The sequence below is a fragment of the Perissodus microlepis genome, chromosome 11 (assembly GCF_051167445.1).
Source record: "Perissodus microlepis isolate ML-2025 ecotype Zambia chromosome 11, ASM5116744v1, whole genome shotgun sequence".
NCBI classification, from domain to species: domain Eukaryota; kingdom Metazoa; phylum Chordata; class Actinopteri; order Cichliformes; family Cichlidae; genus Perissodus; species Perissodus microlepis.
In genome coordinates, this window is record NC_140471.1 from 27,087,984 (window position 1) to 27,112,974 (window position 24,991).

General features: G+C 38.0%; 1 protein-coding gene across 1 annotated transcript; it reads left to right on the top strand.

Moving 5' to 3' along the window:
* The first annotated feature begins 5,753 nt into the window (after positions 1 to 5,753).
* Positions 5,754 to 24,091, top strand: rspo1 (R-spondin 1). Its single transcript, XM_084944018.1, has 6 exons — positions 5,754 to 6,180; positions 11,298 to 11,959; positions 13,914 to 14,108; positions 16,481 to 16,624; positions 17,217 to 17,441; positions 21,407 to 24,091. Exons 2-6 carry the CDS (start codon positions 11,863 to 11,865, stop codon positions 21,571 to 21,573), a joined length of 828 nt encoding a protein of 275 aa, XP_084800144.1. The 5' UTR covers positions 5,754 to 6,180; positions 11,298 to 11,862; the 3' UTR covers positions 21,574 to 24,091.
* The last annotated feature ends 900 nt before the right edge of the window (positions 24,092 to 24,991 follow it).

The following is a 24,991-nucleotide window of genomic DNA, read 5'->3' on the forward strand; positions in this document are numbered from 1 at the left end:
TGCAACACTGTTTATAAAGCACAGCCCCAAAACAAACCTGTCTGTGGATTGGTTATCCTGAAAATTGCGTAAGTTTTTGAGTAATGAGTAGTGTTGTCACGCTTAAATGTCAATACTGATAATACCCATCAAATCTTTCAAAGTTTTTCCTTAAACCAAACAGGATTAGAATTTAATTTCAAGATTAATGTTACTTATTTATATTTTGCATTATTTTTTGTGGTATTGTTCTTGATTTATGACTGGTTAAGAACAGTTTCCCCCCCCCCTTTTCTTACATCTGTATTGTTTAATTTCAAATCTACTGTAGCATACAAAGCTAGAATTATAAAAATTGTTTTGTTGACCAAGTATATATGAAGCTATTTGTATTTCTTCACTACAAAAATATTTAGATAATACTCCACAGACTAATCCAGTGCCCAGTGATCTCCATTAGCTTTCTGTGAAGTCAGACGAAATTTACTAACAAAGAATGTGTTAAGTATTTTTCATATATTCTAATGTTTTTGCTTTTCTTCATTTGGATTATGCTAATAGTTTAACTACTTGTAATTTTATACCTGTTTAATACTTGTATTTGTACACATGGTAAAAGTAATATGCCATATAGTTTTGTTTAAAAATAATAAAAAAAAAAATTCCACTTAATGTAATATAGCATGAACAACTTGTTGGGCAATTTTATAAATCCGAACTCGCATCAAGTCATGTGAGTTAAAGCAACTTAATCAACAGATGAACAAAAGTGTACAATTAACATAACATCATAACACAAATAATGCTCCATTGTATTAGAGAAATTGCATTTAAGCAAGTTTAACCTTTTTAAGTTTAACCAATGCAATGATGTTAAGCTAATGTAATGTAACTGTTTGCTTTAGCATTTCATTAACAATATAATTGTTGTAAAACATATTACTACATTTAACTGTATATTACGTTTCCCATTAAAATTGTTTTTTTTTTTAAACTTTTGTGAGACTGGCTGGATAACTGGATTAAGTAAATACAACATTTAATTTCTTAGCGTGCAGGAATTGTGTTTGGCGATTAAATAATGACATGCAAACAATTCAAAAGTCCTGTGACCTATGCCATTCTTATCTAAGAGTGCATACTATCAATCTGGCATTACTTAGGTAAGTTTATAATGATGGAATATGGTGTGTATGTCTTGTCTTTCAGATTGACTGACATATGTTTACTGGTATTGCACATCCTCTCAAAATGCCTTGACCAATCTGGCAAACACATGCTAACCTTCTGGGCACATTGTTTCAGATGTCATTAATCTTTATTTTCAAGTATTGGGACTAGAGTCAAAGAAAACACTTCCCGTTAACATATGAGCTTCTATTCACTTGACAAGAAGGGTTTTATTTAAGTTTACATACTCATAATGTTGATGTAGAATAAATTAATGTGATAAATTGTGCACATGATGTTTATGACTTCTCAGATTGTTATGAATGAATTGTATGTTCAAAAATGAAACAGTTCCCCTCTTTAGTAAACATAGCTTTGCTAGGGGTTTCAGCGGAAATGTAGTCGCAGTAAAGGCTGAGGTTCAACATGCGAGTCCTACGCAGTTAAAACAAAAAAAATCACATGCGGTTATTTAGATGGCTTTAAAATACAACTAAGACCAAGAAAATATTGTGCCTCTGGACAGCCCTCACCCTATTAATTTTCATATTATTAGTTTTTAATTTTACATACCTACTTACTCATTTGTTAGTTTGTATATATTTGTTAGTTTGAATATGTATATCTATCTCTCTATCTATCTATCTATCTATCTATCGATATCTATCTATCTGATTTTGTGTTTGTCTCAGGTGTAGCTGAAACAGCTCCCAGAATACAATAAAACCAAATTGACAACAAAAAACTCTAAAGTGTAAAATCACAAAAGTTTTTTTTTTTTTTAATCAGGAAGATCCAGGATTTTATGAAGAAAGAGTCTACTCTCTTTAAAAAGCAGCAAAAATGAATTCTTTCTCCCTGTTTGTGTAAAAGGGAACTGAGAAGAGGCACATGGATGTCCATATATTTCTTTAGTGGAAAGCTGTAATCAGAATATGATAAACAGTGCTGTCTTTTTTTCTGTTTTTTTTTTTTCTTTGTGCAGTGACGTGAAGTTGTTCCATACACAACAGTCTTCCTCACAAAAACATGACGTGAACACAGCAGTGTTCATCGATCTCTGGTTACAATATTTAACCATTCATCTATCAGCACCACTGCAGAAATGGTGTGTGTTTTCCCAGGAGGGATTATTGTGTCTGCACTTTACCATGACAAAGTAGACAAGAAGCCTGGTGTTACAGTAAACAGCAGGCAATGGTTCAGGATATCTTTCTTTGTTTACTTAAGTTATGATAGGGTTTCACAGCCGTAATTAAACCTTTTACTTTGTAATTCCGTAATCATAGTTTTTCAGTCTTCTGTTGTTTGTTAAACACAAAAATGATAACAGTCCAAAAGAGGAGTCAAATTAGCCTTGAGACATAGACAAAGAGACTGACGCCAAAAACACTTTTTTGCTTTCCATAAATTGTGTTTTCATTCTAAATTTCATTATTGTTCTCCCAGGCTTTTTAATGGCCCTTTGGCGATGAAAATAAACTGCTGGGTCAATGAAATTAGTCACTTATACTATTTTAACTCCTATATTTTTCGCTTAAAGAAGAGAAACGAAACGGTCATTGAATCAGTCTTTTGCACAGCTGTGACCAACATCTGCTCAATCACTGGCCCATGAATAATTCAGTCACATTTATCTCAGTCAGCGCCACATCGTTTCACAATTTAGTCTCATGTGTAAAAAAAATGCTGAGATCAAATTTAGCATTTGTGCAGTGGTTCTCCACTGGATAGGACCAAATTAGATATTCGGGACTTTACTCTAGGCTATGGTGTGAGTGTTTGCAAAAGCAAATTTGGATTTTGTTCTATGAACATTTTGTTGAGCAGCAAGCTTTATGGTTAAAGGTTGGGAAAAGGCCAATCTGTTTACAGTAATCAGATCATTTGCCAACTAACACAACCATAAATATTTTAGCCAAAATTTTGCCTGTCACTTTTAAAACAACAGAAAACTCTGTAAGAAGTGTAAGACTCATCATGCTGATGAATTCAGGCAGTTGGTGACAGTGGGTACTGAATGTTCTGTGGAATAATACACCATATTTAATTTAGATTTTAAGCTTCCAAGTACAAGGACTGGTGATGAAAAGTCTGGCTTTGGAAGTTCATACAGCATTTCCATCATATTTCAGAGTTCCCGCTGATCCGTCTTTTTCTTGTTATTCTTTCTTGATAGCTGAAGTATTGCTCAGCTCTTTCTGTGATATGTAACTGTCATTTTGGGCCATAAGTTTAAACTGCAGAAACATATCCTAAAGTATGTGATAATAGTTCATGTGAGCGCTGAATAATGCACATATGGTAAGTTTGTATGTACTTCGGAATTGGCATGGGTCCTGGCGGTTTTTGCACTGATGACTGGCAGACATTGGTGCAGGCCTGAAGAGTCTCAGAAAGTTTAAAGTTGTGAACGGTGCGTGCACACACACACACACATGCACGCACGCACATGTGTCTATTTACTTTTGACACATTCAGCAGTCAAAGTCTACGATCTTTTTTTTTGCATGAAAAAGTGTGTCAGAGCTTGGGTCCTGTAGGACTTGGAAAGTTAGGTATCTGTCTATCACCTTAGCCTTTGTTTGGAAAGCCACCCCCACTATGTGTGTGTCTTTGAGAGCCTATAGTACTCTGTTTATGACTGGTCAACTGTGACTTTGCATTTGGTTTTTGAATGACATACTACAATATGTCAGTCAATCTGAAAGACAAGGGTTTTATCAACCACCCAACTTCTTGGTCTTCTTAAAACTGCTCCTATTTCCAGACATTACTGTCAGATGGGTTTGCCAAAACTAACACAGCTCCACAAGTTCATTATTAATATCCAATCGGGGTTGGATTAGGTTGTTACTAATCATTAAACAAAATACTGATTACATGTGAAATTGAGGCCCCAAAACTCCATGAGACTTTAGACTCAGAGGCACAAAGCAGAGGAGAAAGACTGAGCGACAGCAATGTAATCAGGGTACTATTTTTATAGAGGTTGAAGACCTGAAACTGCCTGAACAAAGAAAACAACACTGACAATAAATAGATAAAGGGTATTTTCACATAAATACACCACCGGAAACTTCGAACAGGCTGTGTTTTGTTTGTTTTTTGTATAATCATGAATAATCTACCTATAAATCACTGCATTTTGCAGAATGGTTTTAACATCATCTCACTTTGATTTACATTTTTAGGGACAATAGTAACACTTTTCTTGTATATCTTTTTCAGCATTCTCAGTGTTCTGCACAGTCACAGTGTTGGAGTCATAAACCTATCATTAGTCATTAATAATTCCCTCTCTTTAAACTGCTTGCTCTGGAGTCTACCCTGGAGGTATTGCATTGTCCAAAACTACCCTTGGCTTTTCAGCTATGACAGAAATTATGACCTTAATAAAGTTGACTTTGTAATATTTGCATGCATAAGCATCTTAGAACTGATACAATAATGACTGTCTGGCTCTGTTTTAGTGCTCCTGTGGGATATCACTTGGCAGTCAGTGGATGTCCTCATGACTTTACAGCCTGTCAAAGTCACTACAGAACTTTAAGAATAAAGTCTGACTGTCCAATTCAGAAGTGCTGCTTGTCACTAATCTTCTTGTTGTAAAATAGTACCTAGCATTAGACAGTTTATATGATAAGATGCATTTTATTCTTTGGATTTGCTTACATTATCTATCTATCTATCTATATATCTATCTATCTATCTATCTATCTATCTAAACACCAGCTGGCAGAATAATATGACCAACTGCTTTAAATCTAACCTACAGTATCATCCGTTTCAGATGTTATATCTTTGTCTACAAAACTGGCCATCATCATGATGACGTGATCGCATATTGTTTGGGTTTATTTCTTGGTGACTTTGAAAAAAACAAACTCTCTGGACTGTAACTTCATTCTCATGATAAATCCTTCAGCAAGATGAGGGTAACTGAATGTGGCTGATGTTTATCCAGTAGTTGTTCACATAGTAAGTGTTGATAAACGCTCCAGTCTCAAAACAAGGAATTCTGGTCTCTGATCTCCAAGAACTGTTGTTTATGGCCCCCTGTTGGATAGCAAGAAAACGAGGACTGCTCATATCTAATACTTGTTATTTGTAGATAGGCTTAGTGATTTTGTGTTGATAGTAACATATATGCGTGTGTCTCTCTCTATATAGAGACACACATATATAATTTTCTTATCTAAAACAACTTTATTCCTCCACTCAGCTGACAGAAATCAGTTATCTGAGTCTCATCTAAAAGGGACATTTCATGGAACTAAGTGGGAAGTACTGAAGATCATCTGAAAGCATCCTTATTCAGCAACTTGAGCAAAATGCTTTATATTCTTTGTCTTATATTTTATGTTTAACCATAAATATCAAAGACACAGAACTTATTTTACATTTCAGATAACAGTTCATAAATAAAAGGCTTTATCAGTAACATCGAATACAGAAGTAAATGGAAACTTGCATTAAACAGCTACATTTAACCTACACAACACTATCGCAGGTTTTGTTTCTCTGTAAAATTGTAAGGGGTGTGGCCTGTAATGCCCGCTGGCAGTGCTGGGGTTTGGATGCACATATCGCGGCTTTGCAAGTACTTGCCTGACTTGGATGCAGTTCGAGCTTCAAAGTGGACTTAAAACGCGCATCTCGCAGGAGCTCCAGTGCACACACGCGCACTAGAAAAGTCAGAGTGGCTAACTTAATCAGAATATAGTATATATGTATATATACAGTGTTACTGTATACTTTTTTTTATGTAAATCCTTTTTGTCGGAGGGATGGAATTTTAATCCTCTGCACATTTTCTGCCGTGTGCGTAAATCCGCCTTAAAGGCAGTTGCATCGCATTTAACGGATCATAAAAATCATGTCTTTTTAAATGATGACAGAAAAGTTGCATGGGGGTTTCATGGAGGAGGAGTTTTTTGTGACCAAACCACTAACAGATTTTCGCTTATAAAAAAGGAAACGGAGACCCGAGCGTTCATAAACAGTATTTTCGTGGGCTCCGATGTGCAGGTGAGTCTGTTTGTTTTTCAACGTTTTGTACTTGCAGATGTCGTAGGATTACACACACATACACACACACACAGACACACGTGTGGGTATACATGTATACATCACACATTAGTGTTGTATAGGTTCATTTATATGCCAGCATTTAATTTTACAAACGTTTCGAAGTTGTAGAACTTAAGAGGTTTTTTTTTTATTTCAAACTATTGTGAATGCCAGTGTAGATGTATTATAGTTTAAATATAATACATCTTATCTCAGTGGCACATGGAATAGAGGGAATGCCGCCTATCTTGGCACATCAGTATGCACTGAGATGATGAGACTTTTATATAAAGACTAAAATTTACCCCGGAGTTTAATGAAGGTTATTATTTTTTTTTCTCATGCTATTTTTACATTCCACAAATGTATTAATCTGTATATCTACTTATGGATTTGACAGCTGAGCATCACTCTAGCTGAAGAACAGCAAATAGCTTTTAACTAGAATGTATGGTGCTCCAGAGAGAAAGTAAGTGTGTAAAGCTTATTTATAAATCTGCTTTTACAGACATGCAGCCACAAAGTGCTGGACAGCAAAATAAGTAAAAGCTAGCATTAATCACAGTAATATATAACAGAAAAGCTGAACCGTGCCCAAATGAGCTGTGCAGAATCAAACCTTCAGACTGCTGGAACTGTGCAGTCTTGAGTCCTACATGAAAACTTCAAAAAAAAAAAAAAAAAAGAGAGACAGTTTGCTTGTGCTTACATTGTGGGAAGATGCCAGAGATACTTTTGAGTGCTCTGCTCTAAGAGTTGAGTGTGTTACAACTGCTGCATATTTGACTTCTCACTCCCTTTACTCCTTAAGCCACAGAGGAAGTGATTACCAAAATAGCTGAGGCTTCTGTGGGTGCTGCTGGTGCAGCCAGGTGTTATGCCATACTATAGAATGAGTACAGGTTACTTATTATTCATAAATTCAAACTAAAACCTAATCAGTGTATATGTGATTGTGAGTCTGGTTCTGTTTCTTTTTAGAGCCTCAGCTTCAGTAAACACTTATTTTCCTCCTTGTGTTGCAAATTTGATAATGTGAATTGGTTAGCTCAAAGCTCAGGTCTTGGCTATACATGTCAGGGATTTTGCAAATATCAAAATAAATTTAGAACGAATACGAAGTATGACTGCTTGAACTCGCCCACAAATTGCCGTTGCACTGTTTCCTGCATTCATGAGCGACCACATTTGGGGGCGTAAGTAAATAAATAGTCCAGAATTCACCACTAATTGCTTTTTTTATTGTCTGTGTGGCAGATGCTGTGTTAAAATTATGTAATTTTGAAATTGAAGGTTTTCAGATTACTGTAAATTAGTAGTAAATGATAAAATGTGCCTCTAACATTTTTTCCTATTTTCATGAAAGCTGATTAAATAAAATCTGTAATCGCTGCCTCTTTAGTTTATAGCCTTCTATGTTTTAGACTTACAATCCCGCTATCGCCGTTGTTCTATAACCCTTTCAGCAAGTCTCTGTGTAATTGAGGAATTCTGGCACACATTTTACCTACAGATGATCATTGTTCAGCTCTGAGGTTGAGTTACAGGCACTTGCAACTCTGAGCTCAGAGTTGTGGCACCTTCTCGAGTTCAATAAATTCCCAGTGTGAGAGCTTCCTTTCAGTATTTGAATAATTGATAGATCAAACTTAGGAGGCAATTTAATCTCCTGACTATTTGATGAGCTGGGCTTAGTTCCATTGTGCTCATTTGATTGTGGCTATTGTTGGGTAAAGACAGACTGTTAAATGGACGAGGAAGCAGCTTCAGAGAACTATTAAAGCTGAAGTGCCAGACTTTCCTAGAGAAATGACTGATTGTGATGTGGCATGTTAAAAGTGGCAGCAAAGACCTTTTCCTGATTGATGTACTCTGTAGCCCAGTGCTTCCTCTTATCTCTGCAGCATGTGAGAGCACATATGGAGTGGGATGAGTTAGGCTTTTGACAGTTGTGGGAGTGCTGGGTGAAAGAGTCTCTGGCACATGTCTTGAGTTGATCCAGTCTTAGCATGTCCTCCAGTCACCACTCTCTAACCCAACAAACAGGTGTTGTGGAAGACTGGCTGCAAGCCACAATTTTGGCTCTTTCCTGGAAATAATGCTTTAGCTGAGATGTGTCAATGAGATAGTGAGTCATTAAGAATGAAGAATTAAATAAACTTAGGGAGACTTTCAACATTTTCCCCATTTAGGAAACCCATGTCTCGTGCCCAGATCAACAAGTTGCAGATTCCATGGCACAAATGTTTGGTGGACCCTAACCAGCTTGTTTTGATGACCAGTTTTGTGTTTCTTTCTTTCTTCAGTAATGAGGTTTATCATGCAGGAGTGTGGACATACATGTACACTTAATAGTTTACAATTGAGAGCACTGTACTTACTGTACTTTAAGTAACCATCAAACTACATTTCTTTGAAGTACCTTGAGTTAAATGGAAAATTAAGCAGTCAGAGCTTTTTTTGTGTTTTTTAAAACAATAATATTGTATTTAATGTACGTTTTCGCGAACAAACCTGCTACTATCTTCTTTATCTCTCATTCTCTCGCTCCCTGTCTGTCTGTCTGTTTTCCTGTCTGTTATCTCCCCCTCCTTTCAGTGACACTCGCCACAGCCCTGCTCCTGGATGAGTATTGAAAAAAATAATGATTTAGTCTAAGCTTTTCTCAGGAAAAGCACTTTCGGGATGTGTTCATTTAGAAAGGGAATAAACTTTTTGGTTTCCATGTTAAAACCCCAAAATAGAACTGTTTCCTGGTTATTTGGATATTTGGTTGTTAGGTTCAGCAAGGCCTCCACGGGTGATGGCAGCCTGCCCCCTTCAACCAAAGTTTTATTATGAGCTACACTGCTACAACTAATTTCCAGCTTGCAGGACATCTTACTGAATGTCTCAACAACTTTAAAGTTAACTGCAGTGTTTTCATGTTGAATTGTCTGAACAAAAATTGATTTTTTACAAAAATTAAGGCATCCATTTTTTTTTTTGCTTTGATGTCCATTTCATTTAGTTTGGAAATGCTGTATCCACTAGCTAGCTGAGTTTGGGAGAGTCTACTAAAGGATAGGGGCCTTAAAGGATAGGGGAGAAAGATGCAGATAAAATCTACGGACATCTACCAATTATCATTTGCTTAAATGATAAACCCTTGAAGCTCTTTTCTAAACTGAAGGGGTTTTGTCATATTTCAGGCCTTCTTATGCCCTTGACGGAATGACAAATGACGGAACGTTCATTGTTCAGTTATTTTTGCCTGTGCAGCTGTACTTGAGAAAACCCCCGGAAACTATCATAATAGTCACAGAGCCACACCTTTATTGATACATACTGAGGGGTCAAAACTCATCATTAAAGGTACAGGGGAGGCCATTAAAAGTTGTCTTTATGAGAGTAAGTGTTAAGAGAAAACATTCCTGGTAATTTTTTTCTCATTTCTCTCTTGGATGGGCCTCCAACTGTACATGGTGCCCTGGGCATGTGCCCAGAAGCCCCATTGGCCCAGCCCTATCCTGAAATAATACTATCAAATTTTAATGTCTACTAAAGTAGTTTCCTCTTTTCAATACTAATTATTAGAAATGACAAATTTTGCGAGATAACTAACAGCAACTCTATTAAACTAAGCAGTAAATTAGTAGTAGTAGTTTCAGTTTGTTCTTAGTGACTCTCCTTTCTTTCGTATAGTTGTGTAAATAACTTCAGTACTACATTTTCAGTTGCTTGTGTTCATTAGTTTGAAATGAAACAAACTACAAAAAATAATATATCATTTAGAAACTGTAAAACTATAGCTGTAAGTTCGATGTGCATGATCAAAATGTTTTCGTCTCCGGCCACCTAAAATAAATCTTGTGAAATTATCGAAAGGGACGAAATTATTTCATCCCTTTTGATTTGTATTTTAGCAACGAGTGCAATGTTGCCTCCTGGAATGTTTAAACACACCAAATGGCGTTGTCCTTTGTGTGATTCAGAGCCACAACCGACTCAACACCCAAATATGGTCCTATTTTTCTTTATTGAGCTGCGAGGGAGGACCTCCCATTGTTCCGATGCTAACATGTTCTGTGTGTCCTCTTCACACAAGAGCTGTAAATACAGGCAGCACATGACACTATCGAAAAAAGATCTCAGCACCAAATATGACAAAGGCCTTCAGTCTGACTGTGTGGTGCGTTTCTCAGAAGAAACTTACTTCACTGTATTTCCAAAGGATAAACATGTTCAATTTGTTATCCAGGGCTATGTTTGTTTTGTGGGATTTGGTTTCCTTTTTGTACGACTGATCATTTGATTTATCCAGTTATGGCTTTAGTTCCTCAAATTACAGAAACCGCTAATGTTAAAGAGAAAAAGTATGCATCAGACTGCAGTGAATGCTGTTTGGGCCAACTAAAACATCTTTGTTGTTTAATGTTGCTGGTTTGTGCATATAAATTCAGTGATAGCAAGCTTTTCTCTGATTGCTGGGAAACATAATAAAGCAAGTGAGATTTTGAAAAATATGAAACTTAAATATTGACTTTCCTGCTGTGAGTTAGATTGAAGCTATTCTGCTATGTGAACAATGAAGATGTAGTTAGAGTCAACAACTGGCTGTCTTAGCTTGGCATAAAGGGTGGATAAAAAGGCAAAAATTGAATATTAACTTAGTGTTATTTGCAGTTTTATGAGCGGTTAAGTGGGGTAGGGGCAATTTCCTGGCTAGGCACTTTTAAACTCCTAGTGTTCTTTTATAACCCTTAAGATAGGCAACTTGCAAAACCTAAGAGGTTAAGTTAAGCGGGAGGTAGGATAGCTGGTTGGATGCAAAAGACTGCAGTTTCTCATTTTTATACCGCAGATTTATAGTGATTAAGTGACATGACATTGTACGAGTGACCTTTTCACCTTTTGATCGAGCCAATTAAACCACCAGGCCACTGGCTTTAGCTTTATATTCATATTAGAGACATGAAAAGGGTTTTGAGTTAAAGTGTTAAAATATTGATTTACCATTTCTTCAACAACTAGTATCTATCTGTATCTAGAAACAGTCCAGTTCCTCAACATGTTTCTGTCTTCTTTTTTTTCAGCACGCTCTAATACCAGCAAATCTTTATTCAGCTGTAGTCATAATCAGCCAGTCTTCTTTTGTCACTCTGCAACCATATAGTCGTTCAGTAACTGACAGTAAACCCGCCTTAAACAGCAGATCCGCTGTTACCGATCGAAAGCTCAGCCCAAGCTTCCTGTGATGACCCTGTTGAACTCCATCACTCTGCTCTTCTTCAGTCTCTGCACAACCCCGTGACCCCGCCTCCCTCATCAACAGCTGTGCCCTTTTTACTGCCTTGCCAGTGCAACCAACACCAGTGTGATGGCTTGCTGTGCCGCGGGGACATTTGGACAAGCAACTGCGGCATCACACACCACTACACAGACTTCTAGATGTGTCAGCCACTAGAGTGAACGATACAGAGAGACTGGGGAGGAGGGACAGACACACAGAGAAGGAGTGCAGTACTACAAGAGAAAGGAGGGATCATCTATCCCAGTAAGATAAGCATCCACCTGTCCCGCATAGGAAGGTGGCCCCCCCACCTGATCCATCTCGTCGCAGGGGGGGGACCCTGCATAGCCTGGAAGGCAACAGAGACTATGCAGCTGGGACTGGTGGCGCTGGCAATGGTCTTTCTCAGCTCCATGGGTCACAGTGATGTTCTGAAGCTCTCCAAGGCGAGACGGCATAGACGTGGTGAGTTCTCACTTTGTCAGTTTGTTTTGATTTCCTTTTTCTTTCGTAGCAGCACTGCTGCTTCTCGTTTCTGTGGTCTGAGTCACTGTGGTGGACGCCTTATAAACATTTAACAAGCAAAGTAAAGATAACGTTTTGTTTATTTTCTCATCATTCCTATTTGTTTTTCCTAGGCGGGTTATGTTCGGTTCAGTGCTTCCCCAGAATGGCTCGTGTTTCTTCCTCTTTTTAAGATTATGCCTCTCTCAGTTTATGTAAAGCTTTTCTGGGTATTAGGGTTGTTTATAAAGGGGTTTTTGATGGATTCCCTCTCAAAGCCATCGCTCTCTTCGTGTCTGGCTCCGTGGGCACATAATGGAATGAGTACCTGACAGTTCTAGCTCTCAATTGGACCATGCTGCCGATATTGTTGTAAGCATTTTTCTAACCTCACGCAACCGCAAAGACAGTGTTCAGGTCGGCTCGCAGTATATCTCTGGCTTTAGAGCCTCAGATCTGGTATTACTGTCAGCTTTGAAATAATTCTTCCCTTACACACAAGGAGCTTTCAGCCAATGCCAAGCTAACCCCAACCTCACTGAACCAGAATTCATATAATACCAAGATTATCCACAATAACAGATGTGGCATTATTAAAATCACACATACTGGGAAGGAATAGCTATTGTTTGTGTCAGTTTGTGTTAAGTCCGCTGATGTATATGTAGACAGTGACGTCGTTGCAGTTCATCTAATTTAGACAGAAGGATTGAGGTCACTCACCATATACACGAGTGCCATGCAGACTGCGACAGTCTTATTCCCTCTAGATACTAAATAAACGTTTGCTATTTGCACTTCTTCTTTAGTTATTTGATTTAATGATGTTCGTTTTTTTTCATCCATCCCCCACAACAAGAAAATTATAATAAACAAAGGAGAGAGCGACTTGTTCTGCTGCCTTAGGGCTGTTTGTTTTTCTTCTTTGAAAGGATTTAGTATCGTGCAGACTTGACTAATCAAAGCAGACTGATCAATTTTAACATACCGAGAGCACAAACTCTCTACACTGTTTACCAAAAAACAGTTCTTGAACTTATATCATTTACTGTCGCTAAAGATGACACCCAAGCTACTTTTATAGTTACTAGTGGTAACAATAAGACTTGGCGGTAACTGGATAATGATAGACTAATCTGTTCATAGAAAAACACTTTTAATACTTTTATCGGATGAGTTATGTCAGAGAGGCGGGAGGTCAGGCTGTGTAAGATTGTGTGTATTTTTAGCTGAAAGTAAATGACAGTAAATCAACTCAGGCGACTGTTGTTTTTGTCTTAGAATGGTTCTTCAAAAATGATGTGCACTTTTACACAATTTACCCAAAATTGATTTAGATTGCAGGTTGTGCCTTTTTGGAGAGTGAGGCAACTGGACTCATGTCCAAGTCTGGGATTAGATTAAAGGAAATGTAAATGCATTGCAATGCTAAAATTCCTCACTCGTTCAACACATTCAGCAACTATATTTTGGACATGTCGGTCACCGTAGCATTTCTGCCCAAACCCAGTGACAGTTGGCTGAATCTGAGAGGCTCTTGGTCTTGACTGTCAGCCGCAGTTACCTGGCTTTCTCCAAGTTAAAATCTGTTAAGCATCTCCGACAAGCAGTTGGAAGTAAACACTGAGTAACCACTCATGTCTGGCCAAACCCCCCTTAAATTAAGCTTAAACCCTTGTTTGTTGGAATATTAAATGTTTGCATGTTTATGACTGGTGAGGATGCCAAAAAATATTGCAATTCCTGATGTTTTACTACTAGGCAGGTTGTTGACTATTGGGCCTTTTTTATTTCCTCATTAAAATTCATATGTGGCTGGAAACAATTTATGTTATTTTTTTCCGTCGGTGGACCATGCTGTTACCTACCTCAGTGTGGCCTTTTCTTTCTCATTGTTTACCTTATGTTTCCACAGTCAGCACTGAGGGGCCCCCGTCTTGCCCCAAAGGCTGTGACCGATGTTCTGAGTATAACGGCTGCATTAAATGCAAGCCCAAGCTCTTCATCTTCCTGGAGCGCAATGACATCCGTCAGATAGGCGTGTGCCTTGCCTCCTGCCCCATGGGATACTTTGGCATGAGGAACCCCGAAGGCAACAATCGATGCACCCGTGAGTTCTAATTGTGTTGTACCCTCTTGACCACAGAATGATGCAAGTGTTAGTGATATATCAACAGGATGCCAGCAGGCGCTTTAACTTTGTAGATACACATATGGAATCTTGCAAATATGTAAAAAGATCCAGCTAACTCTTTACTCTGTGGTACTCCACACATCTGGTTTCAGAACAAGCCTGTGGAAGTGTTTATCCTCGGTTCATCTTCACCTGTTTAAGTTTTGTCTTGTGTATCTTATTTGATTGTTTTACCTTTTTTCTAAATCCCTTTGTGAATCTAACAAAGTCAAACTATTATTGCTATAATAGACACCCTCTATTTCTGCATATTTTTGCAGTTTATGTGATTTTGATGTTGTCTTATGTGATCCTGTTTGTGAGCAAATACCATATAGCGCCTCATTACATAATGCACGCTACAAAAAAGGCGAGAGTAATAATAGAAGTAGCCACTTGGTGATGAAATCATCTGTTGCTTCTTGTTTTCATGGGAAAAGGGCAAGAAAAATATGAACTAAAGCAAATTATTTCCTAATCAAAATGAATGTCAGTAGTTTTAATTGAAATAGTCGTTATTATGGTTACAGACAGGTTTGGCTCATTTGGAATATGGACAAAAGCACGGTCACATTCACAGTACTTAACAAACTGACATTACATACTTTTAAGAGGCAGTTTCAGCAACTCTGCCTGTTGTCTGTTTCCTCTTACGTGTGGGCAGAAAACAAGACTGGAAAAAAATCCCAACCAAAACATTCGTAATGCATTGTTGTTTGTCTGTTTTTTAAGAGGATGTCTGTGTTTTTTATTTAGCCTTCATGTGCAGAGTTCATACCAGGCCACAGTCGTGATAGTCTCGGTTTCCCTTTTACACACTTGTTATTCTGATGGAACCTTAATGTATCACGCACAGTACGGTCTGCATACACGCCTGTTTACTAAGTAACTGCGTTAAAGGGTTTCTTTGAATATGAGTGTACACTAAATCACTTGTGATTATTCTTTGCTCAGCAACATTTGAAAGATTGTTTAAGGTAAATATAATGAGGGCTGCTTTGTCGTTTGGTCATTACCACATTTAATGATATTCATTGCTTTAGTGACAGTGATTGCTTTGAGTTTAGTGTTCTTGACTGCCCGTTTTTACAACACCTAGTATCTGTCAACAAGTGCTAAATAATGATTTCATAAACCAAAAGCAGATAAAGCTCATAATTCTGGTTATAAAGATGTAACTTTTTCACAACTGGTTATTTCAGATGCCGAGATTTAAAAAAGCTGTAATTTTTATAGCTATATCGAGAACATATGTCAAAGGGGTATGCATTATTCTATTCCAGATCAGAACAATAAGATAGGTTGCACTGTATTTGTTTTGCATGTAAAGTTTGTTTTATCAGTGCTAATGACACAGTTGTGTGTTTTTAGCAGATTGCAACAAATGGAATATCATTTATAACTGTTTTTCTCAATGCGGCATTCATTCACCGTCCCAGTTTGCTGCAGAAGGCTGCTGAATTCTTTTCTGAGGCCCTCAGTGACTAACCTGGGTCATTATCCAATCATCTAACTTTACACATATCATTCCACAATGTCTTGTTACAAACACGTCTTACATTATAAGGCTACAAACGTCAGTTTGGTCAAATTTAGCTGTCAACAGTTTGAAAATAGTAATCGGGAGATGGAAGAATCCCACTGAGGGATTCGACGTTTTATCGTTTTGGATTTTGGTATCAGACCAGAGCTGCAGAGTAGACATTCTTAACATGCTATTACATCAACTATAGCTATAAATGTATTTCCTATACTGAGATATTTTCACCTGCCTCCACTGTTTTTCTCAGATATAATGAATAAGGAAATGCCTTTCATGATGGAGCTTGAGCTTTTGGGAGTCCTTTACGATGTCTGGTTTTTATCCTTTTATGGTTCTCATTATCCAAATTTCAAGAAGTTGGTTGTTTGAGTCAGAGATTTAATGAGACTAAGGTGTGGAGAAACCCACTTTTCCAAAAGTTAGTGAAGGGATAGACTTCTGGCTGTACTCATTCACACCCATTTCCAAAAAAACAAGGACTGTGGTGCATGTGTTTTTAGAGGGATTACTCCCCCTTAAAAGACCCCATCACTAATAAATCTCTCAGAGGAAATAAAATTTAAGTTCCCCTTGTCCTCAGTCTCCACAACCATGAATGAGAACAATGAATATTCCATATTATTATTTCTACATTAACCTCAGAAAGGTTTCAGACCAATACCAAAAATTTGAAGGCAAAATAATAACACAGTCTCCAGTCTCAACGTGACTTTAAACTGACAGAATACTTACTCCTTTTTTTTTTTTGTCTCCCTGTGTTTTGCAGAATGTAAAATAGACAATTGTGAAGCGTGTTTCAATCGCAATTTTTGCACAAAATGTAAGGAGGGCTTGTATTCACACAGTGGGAGATGTTATGTCAGCTGCCCTCCAGGCCAACGCACCGTCAATGAGACCATGGAGTGTGTCGGTGAGTGGTCTTTTTCTTTATATTTACTGCTTACCAACTCACAGCGATTTGCTGGAATCTATAAACTTTACTTATCACTTAATTTCATCAGTCATCTATGTTCGGGTCTGGAAAAGCGAAGCGAACTCTTACAAAAAAAGAAAACTCTTGGGCTGTCCCTTTTTGTTGTTTTATTTCTTGTGAAAATGATTCTGTCATAAGTTAGAAAACACAAAGGAAACTCAAAGCTCTCCAGACATCTTGGCACAGTTTTCCAGAGACCTGGAATCTTAAGCTGCCTTTTTGTTCTTTTAAATTAGCCTTGCTCATCCACAGTGAATATACTGAATGGGCCCCTAAAACGAGACTTTGTTACATGCACTTTATGCTGTACAGTTTGCTACATTTTCAGGTTCCTTCAGCTTCATCTATCTGTCCTTCTCTCATCAGAGATCAAACAAGCAAAAATTGTTTTCAGATTTACTTAAACTCATTATCCTCAGTTAAAACTGCTGAGAGGCTGTGAAGCAAATGTGAGCTGTGAACCATTTACTCAGTACCTTAGTGGTTTCCACATTTTTATGTACTTATTTATTTATTTATTTCATTCCAGGTCAACGTGCCTCAGAGTGTGAACTGGGTGAGTGGAGCCAATGGGGTTCCTGTATGAAGAAAAACAAAACATGCGGATTTAGGAAAGGCACGCAGTCCCGGGTTCGTGTGCCCCTTCCGCAGGTTCACAGTCCGGATACCTCCCCTGCTTTTGTACCCTCGCAGACCTGTGCTGCCGAGACAGAGAGGAGGAAGTGTGTCGTGACCAAAACGCCGTGTGTGAGGGGTAAAAAACAAATACACACGCACCGAACAAACGCATTGAAGATGAAACCCTTAATAAATGTCAAATATTAAAATGTTTATGGGCTTAGATAACATGTTAAGAGGTAATATTCTGCATGTATTTTATGCAATTCCTTCTTAGTCAGAATGATGATTGATGGAACCAGTACTCGACATTCAAAGGCCTGCGTTCTCGCCAGTGTGTCTGTGACTCGCAGCGTGTTGATTGGGTTTGGTTTGGCAGAGTCCACAGCAGAACACAGAATTTCTTGACTTTTCTGCATGTAAACAATAAACTTCATCTGCGAGCCAAGCAGATGAAGGGCGGACATTACGCACTGCAAAGCTGGATAAGGATCAGAGGTAGAAAGAGCTATTTGTTCTGAGGACTGCTGAAGCGCGAGGTTTACATGCCCATGACATGTTTGCTTGAGGTCTTTTCATCCACATAGCAGCTTGCTCTCCAGCGGGTGAACAATCATTGTCACCAGTTAGTGGTCATTATCAGTTTTCATAACATCTTATTAAGTGCTCTTGGGCTTATTTTCTGCTACGGCTATTAAACGACCGGTCTGTTCAGTTGAGTCAAGCATCCTGAGCATACTAAATACAAAAATGCAACAAAAACAGAAATAAGGCTTATTTACATTTAAAAATTTTGCTTCTTAGTCAAACAAATAAATAAGTATCAGCAGCGATTCTGGGGGTGATAAACCTTGCAAACGACAGGAAAATAAGTGGATGGGTTTAACCCTGTTCCTGATTCATATCATCGGCTTTGGTCTCTTTAGGTGCAAAGGAGTTATTGCTAATGAAATGTCATTAGAAAGTTTCTTTGTCTGTAAATACCCCCATATTAATCTGCTTTGCATAATATGCCAATTTTCAACTGTAAACTTATTTACAAGACTTAGAGAACTGTTAATGAGCAGTATTTAAGGTCTTTATTTTTCGGTGGCACGCTTTGGGGATTTCGGGCACAGCAGCAGTATTGCATAACAATATTAATTGGCCACAGTACAGATGTTGCAACACGTAACAGATGACATGGCTCGATATATGTGAGTAAATGTGGTGGAGGCTTGCATACTCTGGTATCATTCTCTTCTTCTCCAGGGGTCTGAGTCTAAAAAACAGAACATGATCTGACACTTTCCCATAGATCTGTGGTAATGGGAAATGAGAGAGGTTGGCATGGCTTGTAACTGCTCAGTGAGGAGGGGCCGCTTCACTGGACAGGCTGTTACAGCGCAGTTTGACAAATGAGTGGCAGATTTGCTCTGTGTGGGGCCAGCACCCTGGAACAAAAATTCAGCCTTTGGTTCAGAATAATACTGAATAGTGAAATATTATAAAAACAACTGCTACGTAGATTGTCGAATTTTAAGCAAAGGGTGTGTTAGGTTTCATCTGAGGAGATGAGTTGTGGAAGCTTTGTGGATGTGATTGTTCACATTGAGTAAGCAACTGTTAAATAGGTAAACGTGTATAAACTGAAGACGCTTATTGGTGCTAAAACGTACAGGGATGAGTTTCCCTCTGTGAGGTCATTCATGTGTGATGGTACCACGACTCCAATGAACTAGTTTATGTGGGTAAACTCTGCAAAAAGAGCGCAGCTGTGGATTCATCTGTGGGGTGGGAGTTGGCTGGCAACTGGCTATATAAAACACAGGGGGCAGACCTTGTATAACATTAGTGATTTAGTGGTCTGCAGATCTCACGCTTTGTGTTGATTTGGCTGCGATTTTTTTTTCCACCCTTTTCCTGAAGCTCCACAAAAAGGTCTCACGCGAAAACAAAATTTTCTGGATATGTTATTTCATTTGTCAGGCAAAATTGTTTAGCTTGGATGAAGAGGAGCTGCAATCAGAGCTGTCATAAACTGATGGAGTCCGCCTTTATTGGCTCCATTAGTGATTTGTTATAGAAGTAATTAAGTCCTTACACAGTAAGCACATCATCTCAGAGGCTGCAGTGTGTGATTGAAGACCCTTACTTAATGCCATTCTCTTTCATTGTGTCTCAGTGATTTAAAGCGACTCTGTTACTTCTCAATATTAAGTGTTTATTTTAATAGTTTCTATAAAAGTCTAGAAATATGTTTATTCATTCAAGACAAATGATGAACAAGCTGGACAAACTCATCTTATGTAATTTAAGTCAGCTAAACAAATGAGTTGTTAGTGAAGTTTCCACCACTTTTGGCACTAATAGCTCCAAAAAAAGACATGTTATTCCTGTTTGTGCACTACTGTGTGGGACTGAGCCTTCTCGTTTACAGTTCAGACTAAAGTAACTGTGACATGCATGGGTCAGTGGTGGATAAATGTTATTGTGTTAGGTTTGTTCACATTCACATCAAAATTACGTCACGCCCATGTACTGAATTTCACTGTAGAATTCTGCTCTTTTTCAAGTTTGTGAAATATCATGGCTTGAGTTTTTTTTTCTTTTCTTTCAATTTGAACTTAATTGAATGGGTGACAAATTTAAAAGTGCTGGTAGGGAGATAAACACAGACATAAAGTTACTACTGCATAGCAGCAGACAAACATGGTGGCGCCATAAGCTCTGAGTTTGTCAGCCGCGCAGTGAACACTGTCCAGCCCTTGGCACGTGTCCTCCCAGCTTTCCGGATGTGCAGAGAGTCTCAACACACAACTTTATAACAAACACACTCCAGCGTAACTATGCTCCCTCGTATATACAAAATCAAATAATTTTCAGTGCTGCCTAAACAATAGTTGACAAAGTTAAAGTTGACAAAGTTAAACTGAAACCTGACACTAGACACAAGCCTCGTGTCCATTTGCACTTTCCGACAGCTCTTCATATCATCGTGGGCCATTACTGGGTCCTTGACGATGTTTAACTCATTAAGCCAGATGTGATTTATGTGACAGCAAATTGTCACTTGTCTGTCCCTTCCGCTCTTACAGTCAGTACGTGTGCTGTAATTTAAAATCACCAGCCAATCTAAGCCCTTCACTTTTATGAACAGGTTTAGTGTGGAAATTAACCACACAATGATGGATGTTTGCATTTAGAGAGCAATTATGCTCTTAAAATGTGTGACTGCTGTGAATTTTAATGCAAGAGTACTAGCGGAGAGGAGACCGGGGGAGGTTTGAGTGTATGTCAAGTGGGACGAGGGAGCGGGTTGCTGAAAGAGAAATTAAACAGACTGAGAGCTTAGCGTGTGGATGACACCTTTGTGAGAATGTACTTAGGTACTGCAGCGCTTGGAGCTATGCTATGAAAATATCAATATGCAGGTGTTAGTAGATCCAATATTAATTACGATTACCATCTTCTGCTGGTGTTACACAGTTTTTTATTGGGACCCGACTGCATTGGAGATAAAAAAGTAAAGGGAGTATCACTGCGATTACAACCCGTCCGCATGGGAATACAGGTGTCTGTATCAAGTTCCCAGGCAACAGGTGCGATAGTTATGAAGATATTTTACTGAAAACAACAAAGGTGAAAGGTGATGCCACAGAAGTCAGGGAGACTCTAAAGGGATTTGCATTCTACCTCCTCTGGCCGTGAACGTCTGCACTGAAGACATGAGACTGATTCAACAGCTGTTGGGTTATTTCAGTCCAGTCGTGGACAAACTGGCTCCAAATGTTTAGATGTGTTATTTTTTGCTGGCTGCATGTTGTGCGGTAATTGCTGCTATACATATACTGTCACCATGGCTAAACACAACATTATTTTAGCTTTTGTTGTTTGGGATTTCTTGACTATGGTTTATGTCTGGTAGCCTGTATTAAAAGTTCTGATGCATAACACAACCCAGGAGGGTTGTGTTATGCAAAACCCAACAGGAGGTTTTTAGCCAAGCAGGAGTATTTCTATGTGCAACATTTTGTTGGGGCAGATGCCTTTTATATAAGAAATACAGTAATATGTAGTATAACCCCAATTTTTTTCCTTATACATTCTTTTTTTTTTCAGAGAGGAAGAGTAAAGGAGACCGACAAGACGATACAAACAGGAGAGAAAGGGAGAACGCACGTGGGCGAGGACAAGATAGTCGAGGAGGAGGAGGAGGAGGAAAGCGGAGAAAAGGCCAGAGCAGGACGACCACTGCTCCCAGCATCACAACCAGCTCTGTCACCTAAGTGCTGACGCCTGCTGGATGAGGCTGAGAGAAAACCAGAGACAATGCCTCGCCCAGCAGTGTCAGCCACAGACACAGATTGATGTTGAAGGAAGGGATTAATGCTGCTATGCTGCATTGTAGAAGATGCAGAGAGAACTGGAGGTTTGCTGAAACACAAAAGATTCCCTGAAGCTTTTTGAATAGCTCACCATATCTGGAAGAGACATGCTGTCTTAATGTTGGACAGCAAAGCCAAAATGAAGACTATGGTTGGACTTGATTTGTGTGATGAACTGACCACTCTTAAACTAAGACCAGACCATGTGTTTTAAATGCAGCATTCAAGCCTGATTATGAATGAAGGGATGCCTGAATCTCCTCTGGTCCATTATGTATTTTGTTCCAGTCTTAATTACCGTCTGTTCTCCATTTGTTTTCATGTTTGTAAGAGGTGGCAGATGGATTTTCTCAACTGTCACTGTGATGTAAAGACAAAGAAAGTATTACGTATTGGTACCTTTATTTCCTATTGTGAAAGGAAACAGAAAGAAAGGCACTGGAAATCACTTGTGGTTGCTGAGGACAGAAGTCTTCTATAGAGTTAGGCTCATAATTTGTTGGACAAACACATTTTTTGTAGCACGTCATCTGTAGACCACAACAGCAGATTTTAAATCAAGTAAAAAATACATGATCTTTGAGCTCTGATTCAGGAGGTTTCATAAAAGTATTGCATTTACTTTTTGGAATTACGGCCATTTTTTATACATAGTCCCCCCATTTTAAGAGGCTCAAATTCAGCCATAATTTAGATGAAAGATTCTTTTTCATGCTTTTTTTTAACCTTTGCAGCCAATGAATTACCAAATGTTGTGCTTCCTTTAGATTCTCCATTAGTCCTTTAGTGATTGTAGTCACTTTCAATATGTCCTTGCTTGTGAGTCTCTCTGCCTTCAGTTTTGTCTCCATTAACTGAAATTCATTCTTTATTGACTTCAAGGTCACATGATTAACCTGGCTACTGAAGAATATCCCATTTCTTTACCTTGAAAAACTACTGGGTTTCTTCTGTAGTAGTGCTGTGGATCCTAATCCATCTGGACTGTGAAGCACCAGATCGGTTTTGCAGCTTTCGGCTGGATCTGAGCGCAGACTATAGCCCTGTACTCTTTAGAATTAGCTAAGGAGGCAGGCTCTTTTCGATGTTTTCTAGCAAAGGCCGATCTAATCTGACCTTCTGGTTCTTGGGCGTAACCAGTGATTTGCACCTTGTTGTAAACCCTCTGTATTTACTCTTGAGTGTATTTAGTCTTGAGGCATCTCTTGATTGTAGACCTTGACAATGATAAAACTACTTGCTGGCTGGTCCATTCATTCTTTTTTAAGTCTATCTCTCTAGTAGGTTTTTTGGGGTTTTCAGCCTGATGATGGCCTCCTTTACTTTCATTTGGACTTCATATTAAAAGTTTTGAAGATAAACACACAACCCTTAGATTCAAATTCAGATCATTCATCTGTTTAATTTGCTGTGTAATATTGAGAGAACAGGCCTCACCTGGCCATAAAACTGCTTGTCAATCAATACTCTGAAAATTGGGGACTGTGTATAAAACATCTTAAACTCCTAAACAGTTAATACATTTTTTTTTGTCAAATGTCTTGAATTAACATTGAAAGTCTGTACCCCAGTCACATCTTTATTGTTTGATTTAAAACCCACTGTGTTGTGTACAAAAATTGAGTCGTTGTTCCAAAACAAGCTGAAGAAAATGCAGAGTGGGCGCACATCTTATATCCTCTGGTCTTTAGTCACAAACTTTTGTCATTTGATAGCTTAATGTTTGTTTTGAAAAAAAAAAGTTTGTATCTGAAAATATCTCTGCACAGAAATGAGTATTTGCATGGCAAACGATTACATGTGTGTGCAAGTGTGTGTATGTGTGTGCATCTGTTTGTTTGTAACTGAAGTCTGGGTGTTTGTTTATATGCATTCCTGCACGAATTCAAGTGGTTCGATGACAGAACTTAGTTGTTTGTAGGTTTGTTGATGTTTGCACATATAGTATATGGTAATACTGATCTAACAGATTGAAGGAAAAGGATGTGGAAAACAGGAAAAAAATGTAAATGCACAGTGATATATTGAATACGCAGTAAATCCAAGCCAATTATTACTATATAAGCCATCAAATCATCACTAATCAGTATGTTTGCAACAGGGTCTGAAGATTTTGCACAAATATAATGTTCCCTACTGCTCATATTTCAGAACGATAATAGCATTTTATAAACGTATACTGTAAAAACTGGCTTTATGACATTGCGGATAGAGTGTTTTCCATGGGTCTGTTTGTTAAACAAGGTATTCGTTTTGGGGAAAGTTACACGCTCTATTATTCATTCATACTATGAGTTGTGATACTGAATATGTCAAGCTGTGTTTATCAACAAATTTAAAAGTATTAGTACTATCATGTATAGCTTATTCTGTGAAAGCCTAAATAAAGTTCAGATGAAGCTAACGAGCATCACTCCTACGCTCATGTTGCACCTGGTCTGTTTGATTTTAGATTGGCTGTTTTATTATTTTGTCAATAAATGAGAAATAATTGCTGCTGTGGGGTTTACAGTAAAAACAAGTACTATGCGTATCCTTGAATGAATTCATTCCTTTTTACAAGGTGGTCTTATTTCCTTACTTTTAGTCTTTTTTTCACTTCCAGAAAGAAACACAGTCAGCTTAACTTAGTTAAAGTACTACTTTTGTACAAATCTCAAGCTTAGTCAAGCTTATTCAGAAGGAACAGGATAAACAAAATATCAACTTGCCTCACCACGTTACTGATTTTGTGGTTTAACTTTGATCTTTTTAATGTAATTATGGCCACATAAACAAATGTTCCTACTTGTAATCTGCATCATGGGTGGGCTTTTTTTTTTTATTCCAGCAGCAGATAATTCAGTTAAGTTGGTAACATTTATATATAAAGTGTGTTTTACAAGCAAGTTGTCACAAAGCACTGCACACAAATTAGAGTAAAATAATTAAGAAACTTGAATTCCATGAAAACAAGTTAAGATACAGAATAAATTAAAATCAGTATCAACAAAAACCCAAGAGTCAGCTGCGCATATTTGCTATAATTTGCTTCACTTCAATGTTAAGATCCTGTTCTTTTTGATGGCTGCTCTTGCGGCTCTTTTTCTAGCCTTTCAATGCAGCTGTGTTGCCTTGATTTGAGATCTCAGGGACTCCTTTTGGTGAATACATTTACATAAGCAATCGATATGATAGCCAAACCAAAATTTGGACTGTTATTATTATCATAACAAAAATGAAAATAGTAATTATTTATTCATTTCAGAGAGAAACAAAATATGTGACAAGGAAGGTCAGTCCTCTTCAATGTGATCTATTTTGGACAGTTTTGTACCTT